General features: G+C 44.8%; 1 protein-coding gene across 11 annotated transcripts in view; it reads left to right on the top strand.

The window, feature by feature from the left end:
- The window catches only part of LOC144763708 (uncharacterized), a 2,434,724-nt gene that overhangs the window by 2,377,175 nt on the left and 38,964 nt on the right, over window positions 1-18,585 (top strand). For 9 of the 11 annotated variants that reach the window (XM_078649561.1, XM_078649562.1, XM_078649564.1 and 6 more), the window contains one exon: window positions 543-708. The exons of the other annotated variants lie outside the window; for them this stretch is intronic. In XM_078649561.1, coding sequence (XP_078505687.1) covers window positions 543-708 — 166 coding nt within the window. The remainder of the gene's footprint in view (window positions 1-542; window positions 709-18,585) is intronic. 11 annotated transcript variants of the gene reach the window in all.

The following is an 18,585-nucleotide window of genomic DNA, read 5'->3' on the forward strand; positions in this document are numbered from 1 at the left end:
CACGTATCCTCTCACGTTTCAATGCAAACTTAATGGTGTGTGCAGGTTCTGGGCAGGTTCACTATTAATGCACAGTGAAAGGGTGTTGATTTCACCACCTCACAAGGCAAGCCCACATTCCAGCTCTTGGGCTCTGCAATGCTATAGATCTCTTAACCCCAATTAATTAGACAGTGGTTCAATTTGTTAGTCTTTTGTCATTGGAAATATCCTGTTGGAGTCTGTATGCTGGGACTTGTTTATCTAAGACAGAGTGATAGAGCTGTGTCCATGTGGTGAGAGGGTACGCCGCCACACACTGGCCTTATTTTTGTCAGTGTCCTTAGTTTGGTTGTGCTTTGCTTGTTTTGGAGACATTTGTTTCTCCTGGCCATGTTGTGGCTTCCTTCCCTGGCAAACTATTTGCCTTTTCCGTACACAGACCCCTACATTCTCAGTAGCTCCCCATGATTATTAAAATGGTAGAGATCCCTATAGCTTCTGTTTCACTTTCACAAGGCATGTTAGTAATACATATTTGTATTGTTTTTTGATCTCTTCAGGCATGAATATGCAAGATAATGGGTGTGAAGGAGTGTTGAAAACCAAGGTGGGAGTCATTAGGAAAGATGATCTTATAATCTTCTTATCAACCGCCCTTCTGCTGACAGTAGCGGTATTCATGTGCTTCTGTTTCCTATTCTATTGGCAATTCACAAGGAAAAAAACGTAAGTGGCATACTGTAATAAGAAAGTCTCTTTAAATAGAAAAACACTTTTCTTCGTTTTTGCATTCCATGGTAGTTTATTAGTCAGATTGTCTTGAAGCTATGAAACTTGAGAAAACTAGATTAATACACCTTTCTAAGTGCATACTTCAACATATTTTGTAAATACTGTTGAATTAACGAAATCCGGATAAAGTGTCACTTTAACTAATAATAAAGTGCATCTCGTAGAGAAAAGAAAGGTGAAAGACCCTTTATAGGCAAAGCAAAAACAAATTCTTGACCCCACCATAGATGAGATTTCCTAATAGATGGAACAAAATGTATATTTATGGAAAGAATGGTCAAAAGAAATGTCGAGGGAGATCGTGTATGCCACACATATTGCTGGAAAAGTTATATAGTAAACGGTTTTGGCTAAAACCCTTGTACATTGACAATGATCAGAGCAACACCGAGAGCTAATGTCCCTCTCTGAGGCGTATTAAGGATTTAGCAACACGTTTTTGCATATTTCTTTAAAGTAGATTAATACAAGCATGCTAAGGGGTTTCTACCTTCCAGACAAAAGGTTCTGATGTATATGATGTATTCTCTTTAGTATTCTGCTCACTTCTTAAAAGGAAACGAGCCTCACAGACACGAAGTATGAGTTTGTTTTTTATAGAAAATGGAGTGCTCTCTGTGAGATCAGAGCCGGTGAAGCTGTCTCACGGCATCACCTCATATAACCTCAAGAGGGCACCAGATTATAAAAAATGGCCCACGGAAGGGCCTTGCTGTGAAGAAAATAGTGCCAGATAAATGTTGTGTTACAAACACCGCTGGAAACGGGTTCTTATGTTTAAACCACTTAGTGAATCATGGTATTTCGGAGCATTACATATAAAATGTTCCTCGACCAAGTGAGCAGAAATGTTTCCTAATTCAATGCAGATGGGACACAGGGCTGTTGCTTCTGGTGGGAAACAGCTGTCTAGAAGGAAACCAGCTATTGAATAGCCAGTTATGTGGTTAGTATCTCTTATGATTTCATTTTCTACTCTAGCTATTGGGGTGTGGACTGCTTTTGTTACACAGGTTGACAAATCTGTGGTCAATGTTTCTTTCCAGACTAAAGAAATTCATGGTCCTTTCTTTGCCTTCTGAGAGGAGAAAGGGTTCTGGTAGTTCACTTTTGGCAATAGTTGCTGGACTCTTAGAATACATTCCGGCTAGATCTGCTTCAGTCTTGAGAACGTGTTGGCTTTGCAGTTGAGAGTGTCTTTGGTCTCTTGATTCAGCTTGACTTCAGGCTTTTGTTGCATATAGAGGAGTACATCATTGTGTTAAATCATGTGGACGTGCTGGCTGCAGACTAAAGAGGGGTTTATATTGTTTCTGGACAACCAATGACAAAAAGCTAACAAAGCGAGTGCTTTTTGGATAGAGTGACTTAAGATAGGGGTTTAAGAACAGCACCAAAAAACATGATCTTTATCCATCACATCCCTCTCACTAGGCCCTTCCACTGCAGCCTCCACTGCAGGAGCACAGATGGTGGCCAAAAAACTGATCTGAGCAACAGGAACACACTGTGAGAGAGTGCCATGGAGTCCTAAGGGTATCATCCTTCTAACCAGCCCCATTTACATGTACATACAACTTTTTATAGTATTACTAAGGATAGATGGAGTACTTACATACTGACCACACTAAACCTCGTATCTATTTATCATCATTAAAAATTGATTTGAAGTTGTTGTTGCTCGGAAATGACAAATCGTTGAAAGATGGTTTTAAATTAAGGACCATGAAGATGAGACACATGCTATTAGGGTATAATACCAGAATGCATTGGATGAAATATTGTCCGACACATATATCATCTAAATATCTACTACCAAAATATTGTATAGGTAAGTATCTATACAACCGCAAGCTTCTTCGGGGTCGGCATCCTCGGTGGTCCTCCCACAAGAGATCTTTTCTAATATATATATATGTATATATATATATATCACCTACTGGCAGTCGCCAGTAGGTAGTTATAGTTAGGACCTAGTTACCATAGAAAAATCTCAACATTCTATTCCCAATAACTTTGGCGCCGATTGACGAATCTTCGCAAAATTTTCAAAAGCCGTGGGGCTCTCCTGTCCGCTCCTATCTTAAAAGTTTCAGGGTGATTCGGCAAGCGGGGGCCGAGAAAAAAGCGGGGTCCCAGAACGTGATTTCTCTATGTTATTTTCCATAGGAAACTTTAGACACGGCTACAGTCCGAACTGCTGAACGGAATTACACCAAATTTGGCAAAAAAGGTAGCCCGTGGTTCAGAAAGAACTCTTTTTGTTGAATGGTGTAAATCCGTTCAGTAGTTGCTGAGAAAATCAAAATAAAAAAAAGATATATATAGAGGTGCCCAGGATCCTCGCACCCTCCCGATCACGAGCTTCATGGCTGTCAACACTCCAAACCAGGAAGTATTGGCAGCCATCTTCTGCCTCAGTAGAACCGAGGCACAAGAAAAAAGAAAAACTAATGCGCAAAACAAGAAAAGGGGACAGGGTAGAAACACCCTGACCCCCTAGGCCTGCTTAGGGCATCCCATAAGGACCTCCAAGGCCCCAAATCTTTTTTGTATGTTTTTAAAATGCGGAGGATCTGTGGATCTGGCATGAAAATAAAAAAACGAAGCGCGGGCTACCCTGCCTCGTTTAAAGAAAGCCCCCGGATAAGCCGGGTCCCGGGGGCAGAAAGAAAAATATGTGGGGGGACCCAATCCCCCCCACACTGCCCCCAATCTGTACAAAGATTGGCGGGGGCACACGGCCCCCCGCAGACCCATGAACCGCCACCCCTTGTGGCTTTGAACGCAGCCCACCTCCCCTAAAACATTTTTTTTTAAAAGGCAGGCTGGCCCGGGGGATGGGGTCTCCGGGGTCATTATAGGCCTGAGGAGGGGGGCCACACTGCCCCCCTCTGAAAAAAAAAGGAATGGCCAGGCCTCGGGGGATCGGGTTCCTGGGGCCAGAAGTGGCCCAGGAGGGGCCCATGCGGCCCCCTCCCAAAGAAAAAAATGAAATAAATAAATAAAGGCCGGTCCCAGGGGATGGGGTCCCCAGGGCCAATAGAGGCCTTAGGAGGGGGGCCACGCAGCCCCCCTTCATAATAAAAAAACTAATATTTGGCCATGCCCTGGGGGATGGGGTCCTGGGGCTGGAATTGGCCACGGGAGAGGGGCCCACGCGGCCCCCCTTCCCGTAACATTTATATATATTTTTTTTAATGGGGGTCAGGCCCTGGGGAATGGGGTCCCCATGGCCCATAAAATAGAAAAAGAAGCGGGCCACACAGCCCTTTAAAAAAAATAAAGAACTAAAAAGTGCCGGCATCGTGCCAGAGGCCCCACCCCCTCCTTGCTGCACTCTGCAAACGCGCCCCCTAGCACGTTGTAAGATGGGGAAGTAATTCCCCTTGAATACTGGGAGTCCCTGGGGGCCAACTAGCCCACCAGGAGCCTCCAGTATGCGCCAGCGAGCTGCCTTGCAGAGAGGGGTTTAGAGGCCATGCCCCTTTTTACACCTCTCTGCAACGCAGCTCCGTGGTGCTTACTGGAGGTACCTGGTGGGCTAGTTGGACACCAGAGACCCTCAGAATTCAAGGGGACTTTATCCCCCAACTTTGGGGTCAATTAGGATGGCGGACGGACAAAGTCCGTCCGCCATCCTGTCGGAGGACGGGACCGTCCGCCACAGGGGCGGATGTCCCGTGCCTCGAATTAGGATCCACCCGCCACAGTGGCGGGTGCATCCCGCATTTTTTACATTGTGGCGGGCGGTGCTGAAAGTACCTCCCGCCGCAATGCAAAAAATGCACGTTGTGCGTTTCAAAGCACAACATGACAGGCACCTCGCGGTGCCTGCCATGTTGATTTTGAAACGCAGGGGGGTACCATAGGGACCCCCCATGTGCACCCCCCAACCCCCCTTCACCCTGGGGGCCCGCAACGGGCCTCCAAAGCAAGGACGTATGCCTTTTCGTGGCGGCATTGCCGCCACGTAAAGGCATTCCCCTCAGCCCATCCTAATGTGGCTGGCGGTGTCTGATAGACACCGCCACCATATTAGACCTTTACCATTATAATATGGCGGGGGAAATAGGTGGCGGACGGGCAAGGATGGCGGACGGATCGCCACTGCCTGCATGGCGGTGGCGATCCTTCCTCCATCATAATTGACCCCTTAAAACGGCACAGGGCGTGTTTGCACACATGTCACCTCAGCCCCCCCTCCCTTCACCAGTGTGCAAACGCGCCCCATGGCGCGTTTTTAAGAAGTAGTTTTAATCCCCCTGCCCTATTATGTACTAGGGGCTTACAGAGGAGGTAATGCTAATCACAGGGGTACCCCAACGCATAGTGTTCCCTAGTGTACGTAGGTGTTTTCACTGTATTCTTAGTGTCTTTTAGCATACCACTGGCTCTAGGCCTGGTAAGTCAGAGTCAGTTATCACCAATACCCGTCTGAAAAAGTTGTGGGCACAGGATGATTTTGTAACAAGGCCTCTTTCTGCTCCTCTGTTGGTTCTTTCTGCACATGTCTTGCTTCTTCCTGCACTTTTCTTCGTCTTTGAGGACTTCTGTTGCTTCTTTCTGCATTTCTTTTCCTTCTTTCTGTGCGTTTTTTCTTCTTTCTTCACATTTTCTACCTCTGTAGGCATAGTTAGAAACCAGCATTTAAAAAACCTTAGAAATTCACTGAAAAAACCATAGGTTTCAGAGGCGTTATAGTTAGTTGGACATTTCACTTGTACAATACCAGTGAAATTCCCCCGTTATAGTTAGTTCAGCTAACTATAACTCGCGCGCCCGCGATGCACTGCTGATGACGTCACATAATACATCACTCATGACATGGTCAGTGACATCACTCATGGAATCACTGATGACATCTCAAATGACATCACTGATGACATCATCCTTGTGATAGAGTGGCAGACCTCCTCTCACCCTAATATAACCTTTGATACACACACTGAAAAATAGAAACTAACATTAGCCATGCTGCACCTCAGACACTGTGCTCTACAACATGGCTAAAAGACAGTTCTAGATGACAGACATGTCCGGTTGATATATTTAACTCTTGCCAGAACTGAGGATTTCATGTTTCATGGTGGATACTCACAACAACCATGAGCACATAACACATAAAACAGTCTTAGGAGTGTAGTTTGTAACGGGGCAATCACTATCCAATACACGCGCAAATAATCGCAATTTTGAAATATTTGCACGATGCAATAGGTAGCTCCATTTATGTGTGTGTAAAAAAGTTAAGAAAAGAGTGCTTCTAATACCTTTGTCACCCTTCTGTCCAGATTATATGTGTGTGCCCTGTGTTGTAAGAGCAAGTGAACAACAGCTGGGCCTTGTGCCCGTCCTTTTCTATTTTTCTTTACACAAGGAGGTGGAGATGTATGTAATCTGGTGGTATGATGAGGCAGTGGCAGCTTTTAGCCATTTACAATCTTGAGGGTTAATACCCAGGGCACTGACTGGTTTGCAGACCTGTATTTCTTTGGAAATTACTTGTAGAAAGTCACTTTACTTCTCTTGTAACAGTGAGCGTATGTACTGGTATGTTATTACTATTGTATTTATTGTGGTTATATCCATATGACTGATGGTGGGATCATTTGCATGATATCAACCTTGATACAAGTATGGGATCATTGGTCCTGTCAGAGCATAATGATTGGCATTTGTGTGTGTGTGTCTATGTTTATGCATGTGTTTGTGTTTTTTGGTGAGGCAGCTACAGTCATGGCTGGGTGTAATACAACTTGGCATTATTTTCCCATAACTATGTTTCAGTCTTTCAACACGTTTTTATATATTTTCCAAAATGTATGTTTTGTAAATGATCAAAGGTATCATTGCTTTCAGTACTTGGCCCTGTGTTGACTGCAACTATCAGCTCCCTTCCCATTTTGATTAAGGTATGTGTGTGTGTTCGTGTGTGTGTGTGTGTGTGTGTGTGTGTGTAGATGTGGTGTACGCACACTTGTGTGTGTGTGTGTGTGTGTGTGTGTGTGTGTGGTACAATTTTTACTGTGATTATTTTCCATCACCTCGTAAACCCACCCCAGTCTGATGATGCAGCCCTACAGACTAAGGCACTACAAACCCATTAGTGCTGAAAGGTTGGAGATCCCAGACAATAAAGTCTAACCAACATTTTTATTGCATCGGACCCTGAAACTTTGATGCAGAATATTTACTACAATATCCCATCCACATTGTATGTGCTCACCTCACTCTGAAGCAACAATCGTAGTACAACACTGAAGAGAACCATGCATTACTTTGAGCGTAAACAGTGTGGAAGTGACAAGAAGAAGGAGCTACCACAAAGCTGTTCAAAGAGAGCCAAAAGGCCTATGAGAAGTTGTACAAAATGGACCCAAATACATAAGTGAAATTTCAACCCAAACAAGTGAGAGCATCATATCTTCCTTGGAATGATTAGCCCAGATCCCCAAAAACAATGTGTGACAGTTCTTTTAAGGATTTGAGCCGGAGCAAGCCATGTAAAGTGAGCAAAACACTGCAAACTTCTGCTAGGTTATTTACTTTCCAGCAAAAAGATATTTTGGGCTGCAAAAGTGCTCTTGTTCAGTGCAAAAAGCACTCTGCAGGCTTTGCATCACTTTGTGTCTAGGAGGTGTTACTTGACTGTTACTACGCAAGCACCCATACTTATTGATACAAAGCCTGATCTACTAAGATAGTCAGACTGGGCTTTCTATAAAAAATAATGTCTCCTTCAAGCATGTACTAACAAAGAAAGGTTTTTGCTTCTCCAAACATTCCACTCATTGTATGTATGCTGCACTGTTCAGCACACATTTACTGTATGGAATGTTTTACAGTTTGTACGGGCATAGGATTTTGTAATGGGAGAGTAGGCTTGCCGTAGGAAGCTTATGCCAGACATCACACACACACACAAACACACACACACACCTCTGCCCCATGCAAATTTGTACTTAGCACTAGGAAACCTGTTGTGCACCATCACCAGAGATGAAAGCAGTAGCAGGCTACTTTTTATTAATAAGTGTGGGCCCTGCACTACTGATTTCCCTTTGCACAATGGCAGAGCAGGAACTCTGGCCCAAAAATAATAAATCTACCCTCCATGTGGAATTCGTCACCAGTACGAGGACTTGCTACTGTTATTTGAATTCAGAAGTACCAAAAAAAAGAATTCCATTGTTTGCAATACAATTACTTGATTGCAACATTATGGGAGAACGTATACCTACCAAGGTATCTACTGGAATATTATATATTTTGATCCTTATATCTTGGAAGAAGATGATAGAATTCATACCAGTTCTCTTAAAAACTTTGTGATTTGGATGGAATCTTAAATATCTGATACGTTTACAAACAGACGTATAAGCACTCTACAATGCTAAGCCCTGATGAAGTTTTAAATTTAACTGGAACGAAACACGTTGGCTGGATGTTGTTGAAATTGGATAAAAGAAGAGAAGGAATAAACATCTTATTTTGTATTATACATACTGAATGTTTTTAGGGCTACACATTTCTTACTGTGCACCCCTCCATTTGCTATCAAGTGTGACAATTCAAACTATTCCATGCCCCCAAAGCTATAAAAATAGCTTGGGCAGCAGGTATTAGTTATTTTTAATGCATACTGCAATAATAACCAATTGCTGTTCTGCTCATCTCTAAATTATACAAACAGTGCCACCACGTGGCAGCTGTTATAAGTACTGGTTATGACAATTATGTGCTGGTGCCGACAATTAACCCGTTTACCGCAGCGGCAATTCCGCCGCGCTGCGGGCGTTCGATTGCGCGGGCGGGCCGCGTCAGCCAACGGACGTGCGCAGCACTACCGAGGTAGTCTTCTCGACAGCCGTTGGCCGACGGGCGCACTTAAGGGGTTAAGTGTGGACCACTGCTCAAATTCAGCACTGAGCTGAAATCCAAGTAGTCTTCCACACCTTGCAAAACACTTTCTCTACAAGTTCAAAGCGCCCCCAATTTGGTATCACAGTTCACTTATTAGCTATCTAATTCACCACTGAGGGCCATTTTCATTTGGTGCCTGCACCTATTTCCTGTCCCAGTCCGACCCTGTTAATGGTTGCATTTACTGTGAATAGATATATTGACTGTAAAGCCTTGAAAAATAAGCAGCCGTTTGATCCAACAGTTTCTAAACTAAAGAGAGCATTAAAAATGCAGCTAACAATCTAAAAAATGCAAAATTAAAAAAACTTGTTTCTCTCTTGTCTCTCTCATTCTTTATCCTACATTTGACTTTCTCTTTATATTACCTTTTTCCCCAGTGTGGCGCCCCTGTGTTTGAAGTCGCATTGCCATTCAGACATGCCATTTGATGGCTATCTTCAACAAGGAGCTACAGGTCAAGCCCCCACTCACTGATGCAACACAACTGTATGACCTGATGCTGTTTCTTGAACAGATCTGTGTGGATTTCAATGTATCTTAAATCTCCCACTCTTTGGTGTGCTAACTGGGCAGTTAATACATATACTGTCCCTTATCATGAATCCCTGTTCAATTTAATATTCTGTTCCCTTTTCTTACACCCTACTGTGTGGTGCAATGTGTGACAGAAAGGAAAATGCCAACAAATGTGAGAAAAGATGTGGAGTGCCACACGGAAGTAACACCATGGGAGTCCACTGGTGTGTTCTCACCAGTGGACTCAGGTTCTCATCATTAGCACTACCACATCAAAAACAATAAAGGAAAAGAGAAAGATCAAAATATACTGTGATGGTGAAAAAAGAAGTATGCACAACTAATAAATATGCTGATGCTGCTAAGAGATATCTACCTAGTGCATATAAGTACTGACCCAAAATAAGGTGTGGACCTTGTGACTTAAGACCACATTATTTGAAATTAAAAACGAGCTATACCTCCACTGGCTTTACTTCTTTATTCCTTGCCGTGGGATTGCTCACTTTAAAAGACACTGTGTTGCCTTCTAACTTCTTAGAGGGCCAACATGTTTCATTGCCTTCAAAATGTTGGCAATTTCGTCAGGGCGAGGGTCAGTATTCACCACACTGCATGTATTTCATATGCATGTAACCTGGGGAACAGAATAAAAACAGGCAACACATCATGAGTACAACCTTCCGGGATAACCAATCCCTTGTCATTAATCATTCAACACTGATGTAGTCCTGAACATTAATTTACTGTTGAAATGCCCGACTGTGGCATACCGGTGACCCCCTTCTTTGTCACTCGCACAGTAAAAATCCAAATGCTGCTTTCTGTCAGCCTGCCAAGAGAGTATGCACATGTTAACCTTGAAATCAGGTATGATGCCATGCTCCCGCATTTCACCCATTATGTATTCTCCTTCTGTTCTAGGATAAATATTGCAGTTGTGCTGTAGTTTGCTTAGTGGTTTGCACGACTCGCTAGGAAAATATGCGTGTTAAAAAAGGTGTCTACTTTGTAATGTGTTTTGCATTATAAAGTGCCCAACTTACAGGAAATGTTTGCACTGGCTCGCATTGCGCTCTTAAACGTTTTCTGGTTTAGAGTTTGTATTTCTGTTGCGCTATGGTCTGAGTGATAGGTGGTACCGCCCTCGGGGAAGGCAAGTGCCCCTTGGCGTTCTACTTTCACCCGCTAACATTAGAAAAGACGTCGTTGGGACCGTGACCTACATAAGAAATAGTTTCTATCAGCGGCCCCCGCCCCCCACTCCTTAAGGATCTGTAAGCGCGCTTCGTTTGAAATCGTCCGCTCGAAATGCAAGGGATCTAGGAAGCTCTGGTATACTGTGTGTTCGCCAGTTCATGTGCCAATTCTGTTCCACTCGATAACATCGTTCAGTCCGATCAACTCCCTCCGGATAGATCCAGCGTGCCTCTTTTGTTGCCAGTCGTAGCTCCATATTGTGTCTGTCTCCCGCTACTTTTTCCAGTACCATTTCATATTCTTATAATGGTGTTTTTGTTCCAAAACACCATTATAAGAATATAAAATGGGTGGACTCCCATGGTGTTACTACCGTGAGGCACTCCACATCTTTTCTCACATCACGACAAAATTGCCAAAATGTTAAAGGCAATGAAACATGTTGGCCCTCTAAGTGGTTAGAAGGCAACAGTGTCTTTTAAAGTGACCAATCCCATGGCAAGGAATAAAGAGGTAAAGCCAGTGGAGGTATAGCTCGTTTTTAATTTCAAATAATGTGGTCTTAAGTCACAAGGTCCACCTTATTTTGGGTCAGTACTTATTTGCACTAGGTAGATATCTCTTAGCAGCACAAGCATATTTATTAGTGGTGCGTACTTCTTTTTTCACCATCACAGTATATTTTGATCTTTCTCTTTTCCTTTTTTGTTTTTGATGTGGTAGTGCTAATGATGAGAACCCGAGTCCACTGGTGAGAACCAACCAGTGGACTCCCATTGTGTTACTTCCGTGAGGGCACTCCACATCTTTTCTCACATTTTTTCCCACATTTGTTGGTGTTTTCCTTTCTGTCACACATTGCACCACAGTAGGCGTGGAGCTGGCTGCAATCCTTTTTAGAGGATAGGTCACAGCAAGTCTGGCTCCCTCCGTTTGCCTCGTCCCTCTCCCCTCTTTCCACTGGTGTCCCTCAGGGCTCTTCCCTTAGCCCCCTTTTGTTTAACATCTTTGTGACTCCCCTGGTTTATCTGGTGGAGTCACTGGGGGCTAGGGTGATGGCCTATGCGGATGACACACAGTTATTGTTTACCTGGAGCAGGGGCGAGGACTCGGTCAACACGGCTCAGCGCTGTCTTTCCGCGGTGTTTCGCTGGTTGGCCAATGCACAACTTAAGTGCAATGAGGAAAAGTCTGAGGTGCTCCTGTTTGGAGCCTTTCCTGCGGATTTCCGATCCAGACTGTGGCCAACTGACTTTCCACCCCCCAATCTGACAAGGGCCTTGCTAAAAACGTGGGTGTCTGGTTCGAGGAAAATTAGAATTTTGCGACACATGTCAAGAAACTCACAGGGATCTGTTTTGGCATACTTAAAACCCTGCGCAAATTCCTTCCTCTTTTGCCAGATGAGGCGAAAGAAACTGTAGTTAGGGCATTGATTCTCTCCCGGCTGGATTATTCCAACGCACTTTTAGTGGGATGCCCAGGCTACCTGATAAAAAAACTACAGGTAGTCCAAAATGCGGCTGCGAGTCTTCTGCGGGGTCTTTCTTCCAGGCAGAGCGTGCGGGTCCTTCTTCGCCACCTTCATTAGCTCCCTGGTTTTTTTTTTCTTGTTTTTTTTAAAGAGTTTTATATAGCGCGAACTAGACCCGAACCGAATCAGGTATCAGAGCGCTTTACATATTTTCCAGTTACATTACATGAGGACACACGTTCATTTTCGGCACGGGGAGATTAAGTGATTTGCCCAGAATCACAGGAGGTTTTGGCGTCGTTACCGAGACTCGAACCCAGATCCCCAGGTCCGAGGTCGAGCGCCCTAGCCGTTAGGCCAACTCCTCTCCCCATTGAGGCCCGCTTGAAATTTAAAATGCTAGTGATTGTCCATCGGGCCTTGTATGGATTGGGCCCACTATATCTACAGAAGCGCTTTTTGTTCTATATTCCTTCTAGGACTTTGCGGTCTTCGGACCAACTTCTTATTCAGAACCCGCGCTTTTTACGCCAGAGGCTGGGGGGCTGCTCTTTCACCCGTAAGGCTGGTTTAGCTTGGAATGAGCTTCCTCTTGCTCTTAGGAGGATTGCGGATCCGGCTTTCTTTAAAAAGAACCTAAAAACACTATTATTTTAAGTCCATTTTCCTGTTTAGCTGGTGGGGGGTTTAGGGTAGCTGCGCCGGGATACTTTTAGTAGCTGAGCGCTTTAGAAATGTAGTATACCATAACATAACATAAAATAGGATGTAAGAAAAGGGAACAGAATATTAAATTGAACAGGGATCCATGATAAGGGACAGTATATGTATTAACTGCCCAGTTAGCACACCAAAGGGTGGGAGCTATAAGATGCATTGAAATCCACACAGATCATCAGTCTGGCACTATCCCACAAAGTACCACCCATTTCAAGGCTTTGAAGGGGCATCCAGCAAAGTCAACTTCAAAGCCTGCCTCTACAACAAGAAACTTTCCAGTCTTTCAAAATAGAGTTCGACAATCTGTCCAACAATGTCCAGGCCGTCACAGGGTCAGCCTTAGCCATATTGGCACCCAATGCGACAATGTTTGTGGGCATCCCCCATCCATGGTGGAGGTGGTGACCACCCCCACCATGGATTCCCTCACTACCAACTGTTAGCAGTTCCTTTCAAGTCTCCATCACCACTCTCTTTCAGATCCATTTGATTAGTTATGTAGCGCCACTCATACCAGTGCAGAGTGTCAGAGCACTTTGCATCACACACACATTACAGAGAGACAATCAATCATAAGTGTGTAAATCAGTGTATATGAATTGTTACATAAGCCAGAGGACTACAAAGTGTAGGAGTCACATGTCATCCATACTGGTAGGCAGTACAGTTTAAGAGTGCTTGGAATGGAGCAGCACAAACTCAGAATTGAAAATGGAACCCTTTTAATAAGAGGAATCTATTTCTAACCAAATGAACCTTTTTTGCAACATGTGTCTATGCTCTAATCTATACTTTGTAGTGTGCTCCAGTTCTTTGATGACAGTTAATAAATCATTGTTATATGTTAGGATTTTAACTTTTAAACTCGATTAAGATTATATACACTTTGTGATCTGCAAGGCACACGTTCTTTATAGCAAGTATATTAACCTTCTGTGCTATTTTATGATGAAGGAATGCAACAGCAGGTGCTTTTAAAATCAAAATAAACTTGCAAACATGACAACCCTTGAAGTAACCACCCGGTGTGGTAGCACAGGTCCCACCGCCCTAGAGCCGTCCCTGGGCCCTCAGGGGCAATGCACTACTCAGTCTCAGACGCCACCTGCAAGCATTTATAGCTTGTCCATGACTGCACATTGTCACTGTGTTGGAGGCATAATAGATTATTACTTCGACATGTAGCAAAGCATCACTTCAGACAGATAGTCTAGGATAGATATCATACCTTTCATGTCCACCCCTCCTCATATGCCACCTATACCATAGCAACGTCCACAGGACCACTGGCCCATTCTCCAAAGGTAAGTCCAGACATTTTTCAACAATGGAACCATTGAGAGGGTGCCAGCATCGGAAATAGTGACTGCGTGCTACTCTCATTATTTTCTGATGCTGAAGAACGACGAAAGACTTCATCCTATTTTGGCCCTAAGAACTTCTTCCTCAAAAAGGACAAGTTCATGATGCTCAACCTGGTCCAAGTTCTGCCTGCCTCAGACCCAGGGTGCTGGAAAGTGGCATTGGACTTGAGGGACACCTATTTCCATCCCCCTCTTGTAGTCCCATGGATGTTACTTGTGGCTCCGAATGGGTCATGAGCATTTTCACTTCTCTTTGCTTTCCTTTGGCCTCATCAGTGTCCCTCAGTGTTTATTGAAGTGATGGAAGTGGTTGCTGCACATCTTCAGAGATTGGGAATACCACTCTTCCCATACCTCAATGCCTGGCTATTAAAGAAAGTCTCACCTCGGTCAGTCATGGACCACGTCCAGATGACAGCAAACCTACTGATGCCTTTGGGGTTTTTGCTCAAAGCGTAACAGACCTGACTTCTTCTCAAAGGCTCCCCTGCATCTGAGCCATTCTGAATGCAGTGATTTGGTTTGCACCGGAAAACTGAAGTCCCACATCAAGGAGTTGAAAGGCTTTCTTAAGGTCTAAGACAAGGCATCCAGAGTGTGGCCATTGTCGAGGGGAGTAAGTGGCTACCCTGAAGAAGTGTCTTAGGTTTAGTGATGTGTTGCAAGACAGAACAAATCTGTTATGGTCAATATGGACCATAGTTGGCACCAATGGGGCAGATGGTCAGCCAGAATCTTAACTAGGATTGTTTTACACTGTGTTCAACATTACAAGCAGGCTATATGATCCCAATTCAGTAGGGTCTCTATCTGGCTTAGGTAGGGAAACAAGTAGTTCCTGCTGCAAGGAATCAAAGGACCAGGCCGGCCTCAAGTGCGTCCTTGTACAATATGTGTAAGTGTAGTTTTACTGTTTGTACATAAGTCTTGTAGAACTCGGAGGGTAGGCTGTCAGTCCCCAGGGTCTTGCCAGTGGCTAAAACTCTGACGGCTTCCCAAATTTCCGCAAGTTGAAATCAGTTTCTTCAGTTCTATGTGTTGCATTTGGTCAAGGGCAGGGAACTGCAGATGGTAAAAAATGGCGGTGAATGGTACGCTGTCAAAGGTAGTGGTCGATGCGTACATGGCACTGTAATGGCAGGTCGATTCCGTGTGTATTTCACGTTGCATGTACAGCAGCCGGCCCATGCCATCCCTTAGAGTTTGGAGAGGGTGAGGTACCTGTTCCTGACGTATGAGCCATGCTAAGAGGCAACCCGCACGATCTGAGCTTGTGTGAGTGCGGGCAGAGTGTGCTGTGTAGTTACGCATCTAAGGCATTCGCAGAGGACAGGGAGCTCCTCCCGCTTTGCATCCAGATGTGGGACACACCCCGGTTTTGTCACTAGCCTAGTCTCCAGTTGCAGGAGTTCCCATTCAATTTTCCCTATGGCATCATTGAGGTGCTTACGGATATTCCAGTTCCCTCCCAAGCATCTGCCCCTGATGGTCACTTTAAATGCCTCCTATTCAGTGACAAGGTGAGGTGGTAAACCCAATATACCCTTGTGGGCTTGGGCAGAATTAGTATTTGGTGCGACTTGTACGAAGGAATGCTGCTTGTCCTTGCCGTTTTTCCAGCCGTGGCAACTTCCTACCGGAATCAAATAACCGGGCTTGCCTTTCCTTTGGATAAGAGGAGCTTCACCTCAACATTTTCAAGTTGTCTAAATAGGATTCATCAGATAAATATTCAATTGATTGTTGGAAATTAGACATTCTGAGGAGTTCCTCCCCTGCCCTGAGTCAGACTTAAGCTGATCTCACACAGAATTGTTCAAATACAAGGGTTCTTTCTTTTAATACATTATCTCATTGTCCTGAAGATGGTCTGAAGGATTAATACCACAGAAGACTGAAACATCGACTCTATTCTCCAATTCCTTGTTTCCAGAGATATTTTGTGTGTTGTTTATATTGATTTAGGAATATAACACTTATTATATTTAATTTGGAATGGATATTTTAGACATATGAAGTATAGGTTTTTATGAGGAGTTACCATTCTCTTGTCTGTATGAGATTCATTTTCAATACGATTGTACCCTTTTCTACATCTTATCTTATCTTATCTTATCTTAGGTGCAATGTGTAAAGCGCACTGACGCCGAGGCTTCCTGGCGCTAGGAGACAGAGTGAGTGAGTGAGGGGGAAGCGTGAATAGCAGAATTCTAGTTAAGGGGAGGGAAGAGATGGGTTTTGAGCAATTTTCTAAAATTCAGAAGGGAAGAGGAGGATTTGATGGGGAGAGGAAGGAGGTTCCAAAGCCCGGAAGCAAGAAAAGAGAAACGGCGACCGCCGAATTTCTTGGTTTTGATTTTGGGAGTGACTAGCAGGTGACGGTGGGCAGAACGGAGGTTCCGCTTTGGGCAGAGATTTCAGAAACGCTGGGCCAGACCAATGGAGGGCTTTGAATGTGAGGCATGCTACCTTGAAGGCTGCCCTTTGGTATACTGGGAGCCAATGAAGACTATGGAGTAGAGGTTTGGCCGATTGCCATCTGGGGGTTTTATGGATTAGATGGGCCGCTTGGTTCTGGACAACCTGGAGGCGGTGTAACAAGAATTGTGGGAGACCGTAGTAAATGGAATTAGAAAAGTCCAGGCGGGAGAGCACAAGTGAGATAACAACTTGGGTAAGTGCTGCAGGGGGAAGTAGGTGATGAACTTTCCGGATCTTCCGGAGCTGGTACATGCAGGATGAAATTACCGCTCCCACTTGGGCTCTGAGAGAAAGTTCGGCGTCAATGATCACTCCCAGACTCTTTACTGCTTTTGCCGGGACTGGGGGAGAGCCTAGATCCGGAGGCCAGAACTGCGAGCCCCAGTGAGCGTGACTGAGTCCAGGGAGAAGGAGCTCCGCTTTCCCGGGGTTAAGCTTCAGTTGGTTCTGGTTCATCCAGAGTTGGATGTGAATCATGACTGCGTGGAACGTATTGATGGCATGAGGTGAGTTGAGCGGGAGGATAATCTGTAAGTCGTCGGCGTAATTATAAACAATAATGTCCCATTTCTGAAGTGATTTAATCAGAGGCTGGAGGTATAAATTAAATAGAAGCGGCGAGAGGGAGGAGCCCTGAGGGACTCCACAGGACGTGGGAATTTTATTGGCAGTGTAGGGTCCCAGGCGAACCGCCTGTGTTCTTCCAGTGAGGAAGGACTTGACCCAATTGAAAGCGGTGCCCTGGATGCCTGCCTGCTCGACACGGTGGAGAAGGATGTTGTGGTCCACCGCGTCGAACGCGGCTGACAAATCCAGGAGAACTAGGGCTTGGGGGGACCCAGCATCCGCGTTGCTCCTGAGGGTGTCAAGAACTGCCAGAATGACGGCCTCAGTAGAGTGGGCAGGTCTGAAGCCGGCTTGGTTAGGCTCAAGATGATAAGAAGATTCAATAAAGGTTGATAGGCACCGGGTGACGTGGGCCTCCAATAATTTTGAAAAGTACGAAAGGAGGGAAATGGGGCGATAATTCGAAGGCTCCGCGGGGTCGGCGCGGGTTTTTTAAGGAGGGGCACTAGGATAGCCTCCTTGAAGGAAATAGGAACGATGCCGCTGCTGAGTGACCCGTTGAGTAGAGGTAGAATACAGTCTGGCAAGTTGAGACATATACTCCGCAGGACAGATAGAGGGCAGCAGTCGTTCGGGGAACCAGATTTCACGCGGGTGACGAGTTCCTCTAAAGAGATGGGGTCTAGAGGGGGGAAAGTGGTGAGAGTCGAGGGGTTGTTAGAGGTAATATCCGGTGGGTGTGACTGGGGAGGGGGAGGGATAGAATTTTTAATTTTTAGGATTTTTTCCAAGAAGAAAGAGTTGAGGGTCTCACATGCCTATTGAGTGGGGGTCTGAGCTGGGAGGGTTCTGTCATCTGTAGTGAGTTCATTCATAACTCTGAACACCTCCTTAGATTTGTCGACCGCCGACGAGATTCTGTTGGAGAAGTGCTCCATTTTGGCTAGACCGATGGTAGCTTTGTATCCTTTACGCGCAGCCAGATAGGACTGTCTGGCTGAATCGGAATATTCGCGTCTCCAGGTACGTTCTAACTGGTGCGTTTTTAATTTCTGATGCTTAAGGACATCAGAGAACCACCTATGGGAGTTACGATGCCTAGTGCAGGGGAATTTGACATGGAGAGCAAAATTAACATGATTTGTTATTAGAAAATACATGGACTTTTGATCATATGATATACCCGTGTTTATTCCTTCTTTTTTTATTGATTTAATCAACTGTTGCATGATTGTAGAACTGCTTTGCTACATATAAGCTAGATATAATCATTCAAGTGAAATCCCTTGTTGGCACACATCACCTGACAATCCCATTCAGTGAGTCTGTCTCTTGTAGGGCCCTCATTAAGTTCAAAGAATTCGGCTGACGTAGACCACACCGCTTCCTGGAACGGTAAATCTACTAGGGGGAAAGTTCGGAGATGCCATGTGGGTATGACTTGCTGGGATGTCTCCCATATTAGGCGTAACAATTGAGGAATATGATCAGAGTGCGTGTGGCCAAAGTATTCAATATGGCCAACATGGGAAAGAGTGTTGGTGATCCTACTATGCGGTC

This window comes from Lissotriton helveticus, chromosome 6, assembly GCF_964261635.1.
Source record: "Lissotriton helveticus chromosome 6, aLisHel1.1, whole genome shotgun sequence".
Classification (NCBI taxonomy): domain Eukaryota; kingdom Metazoa; phylum Chordata; class Amphibia; order Caudata; family Salamandridae; genus Lissotriton; species Lissotriton helveticus.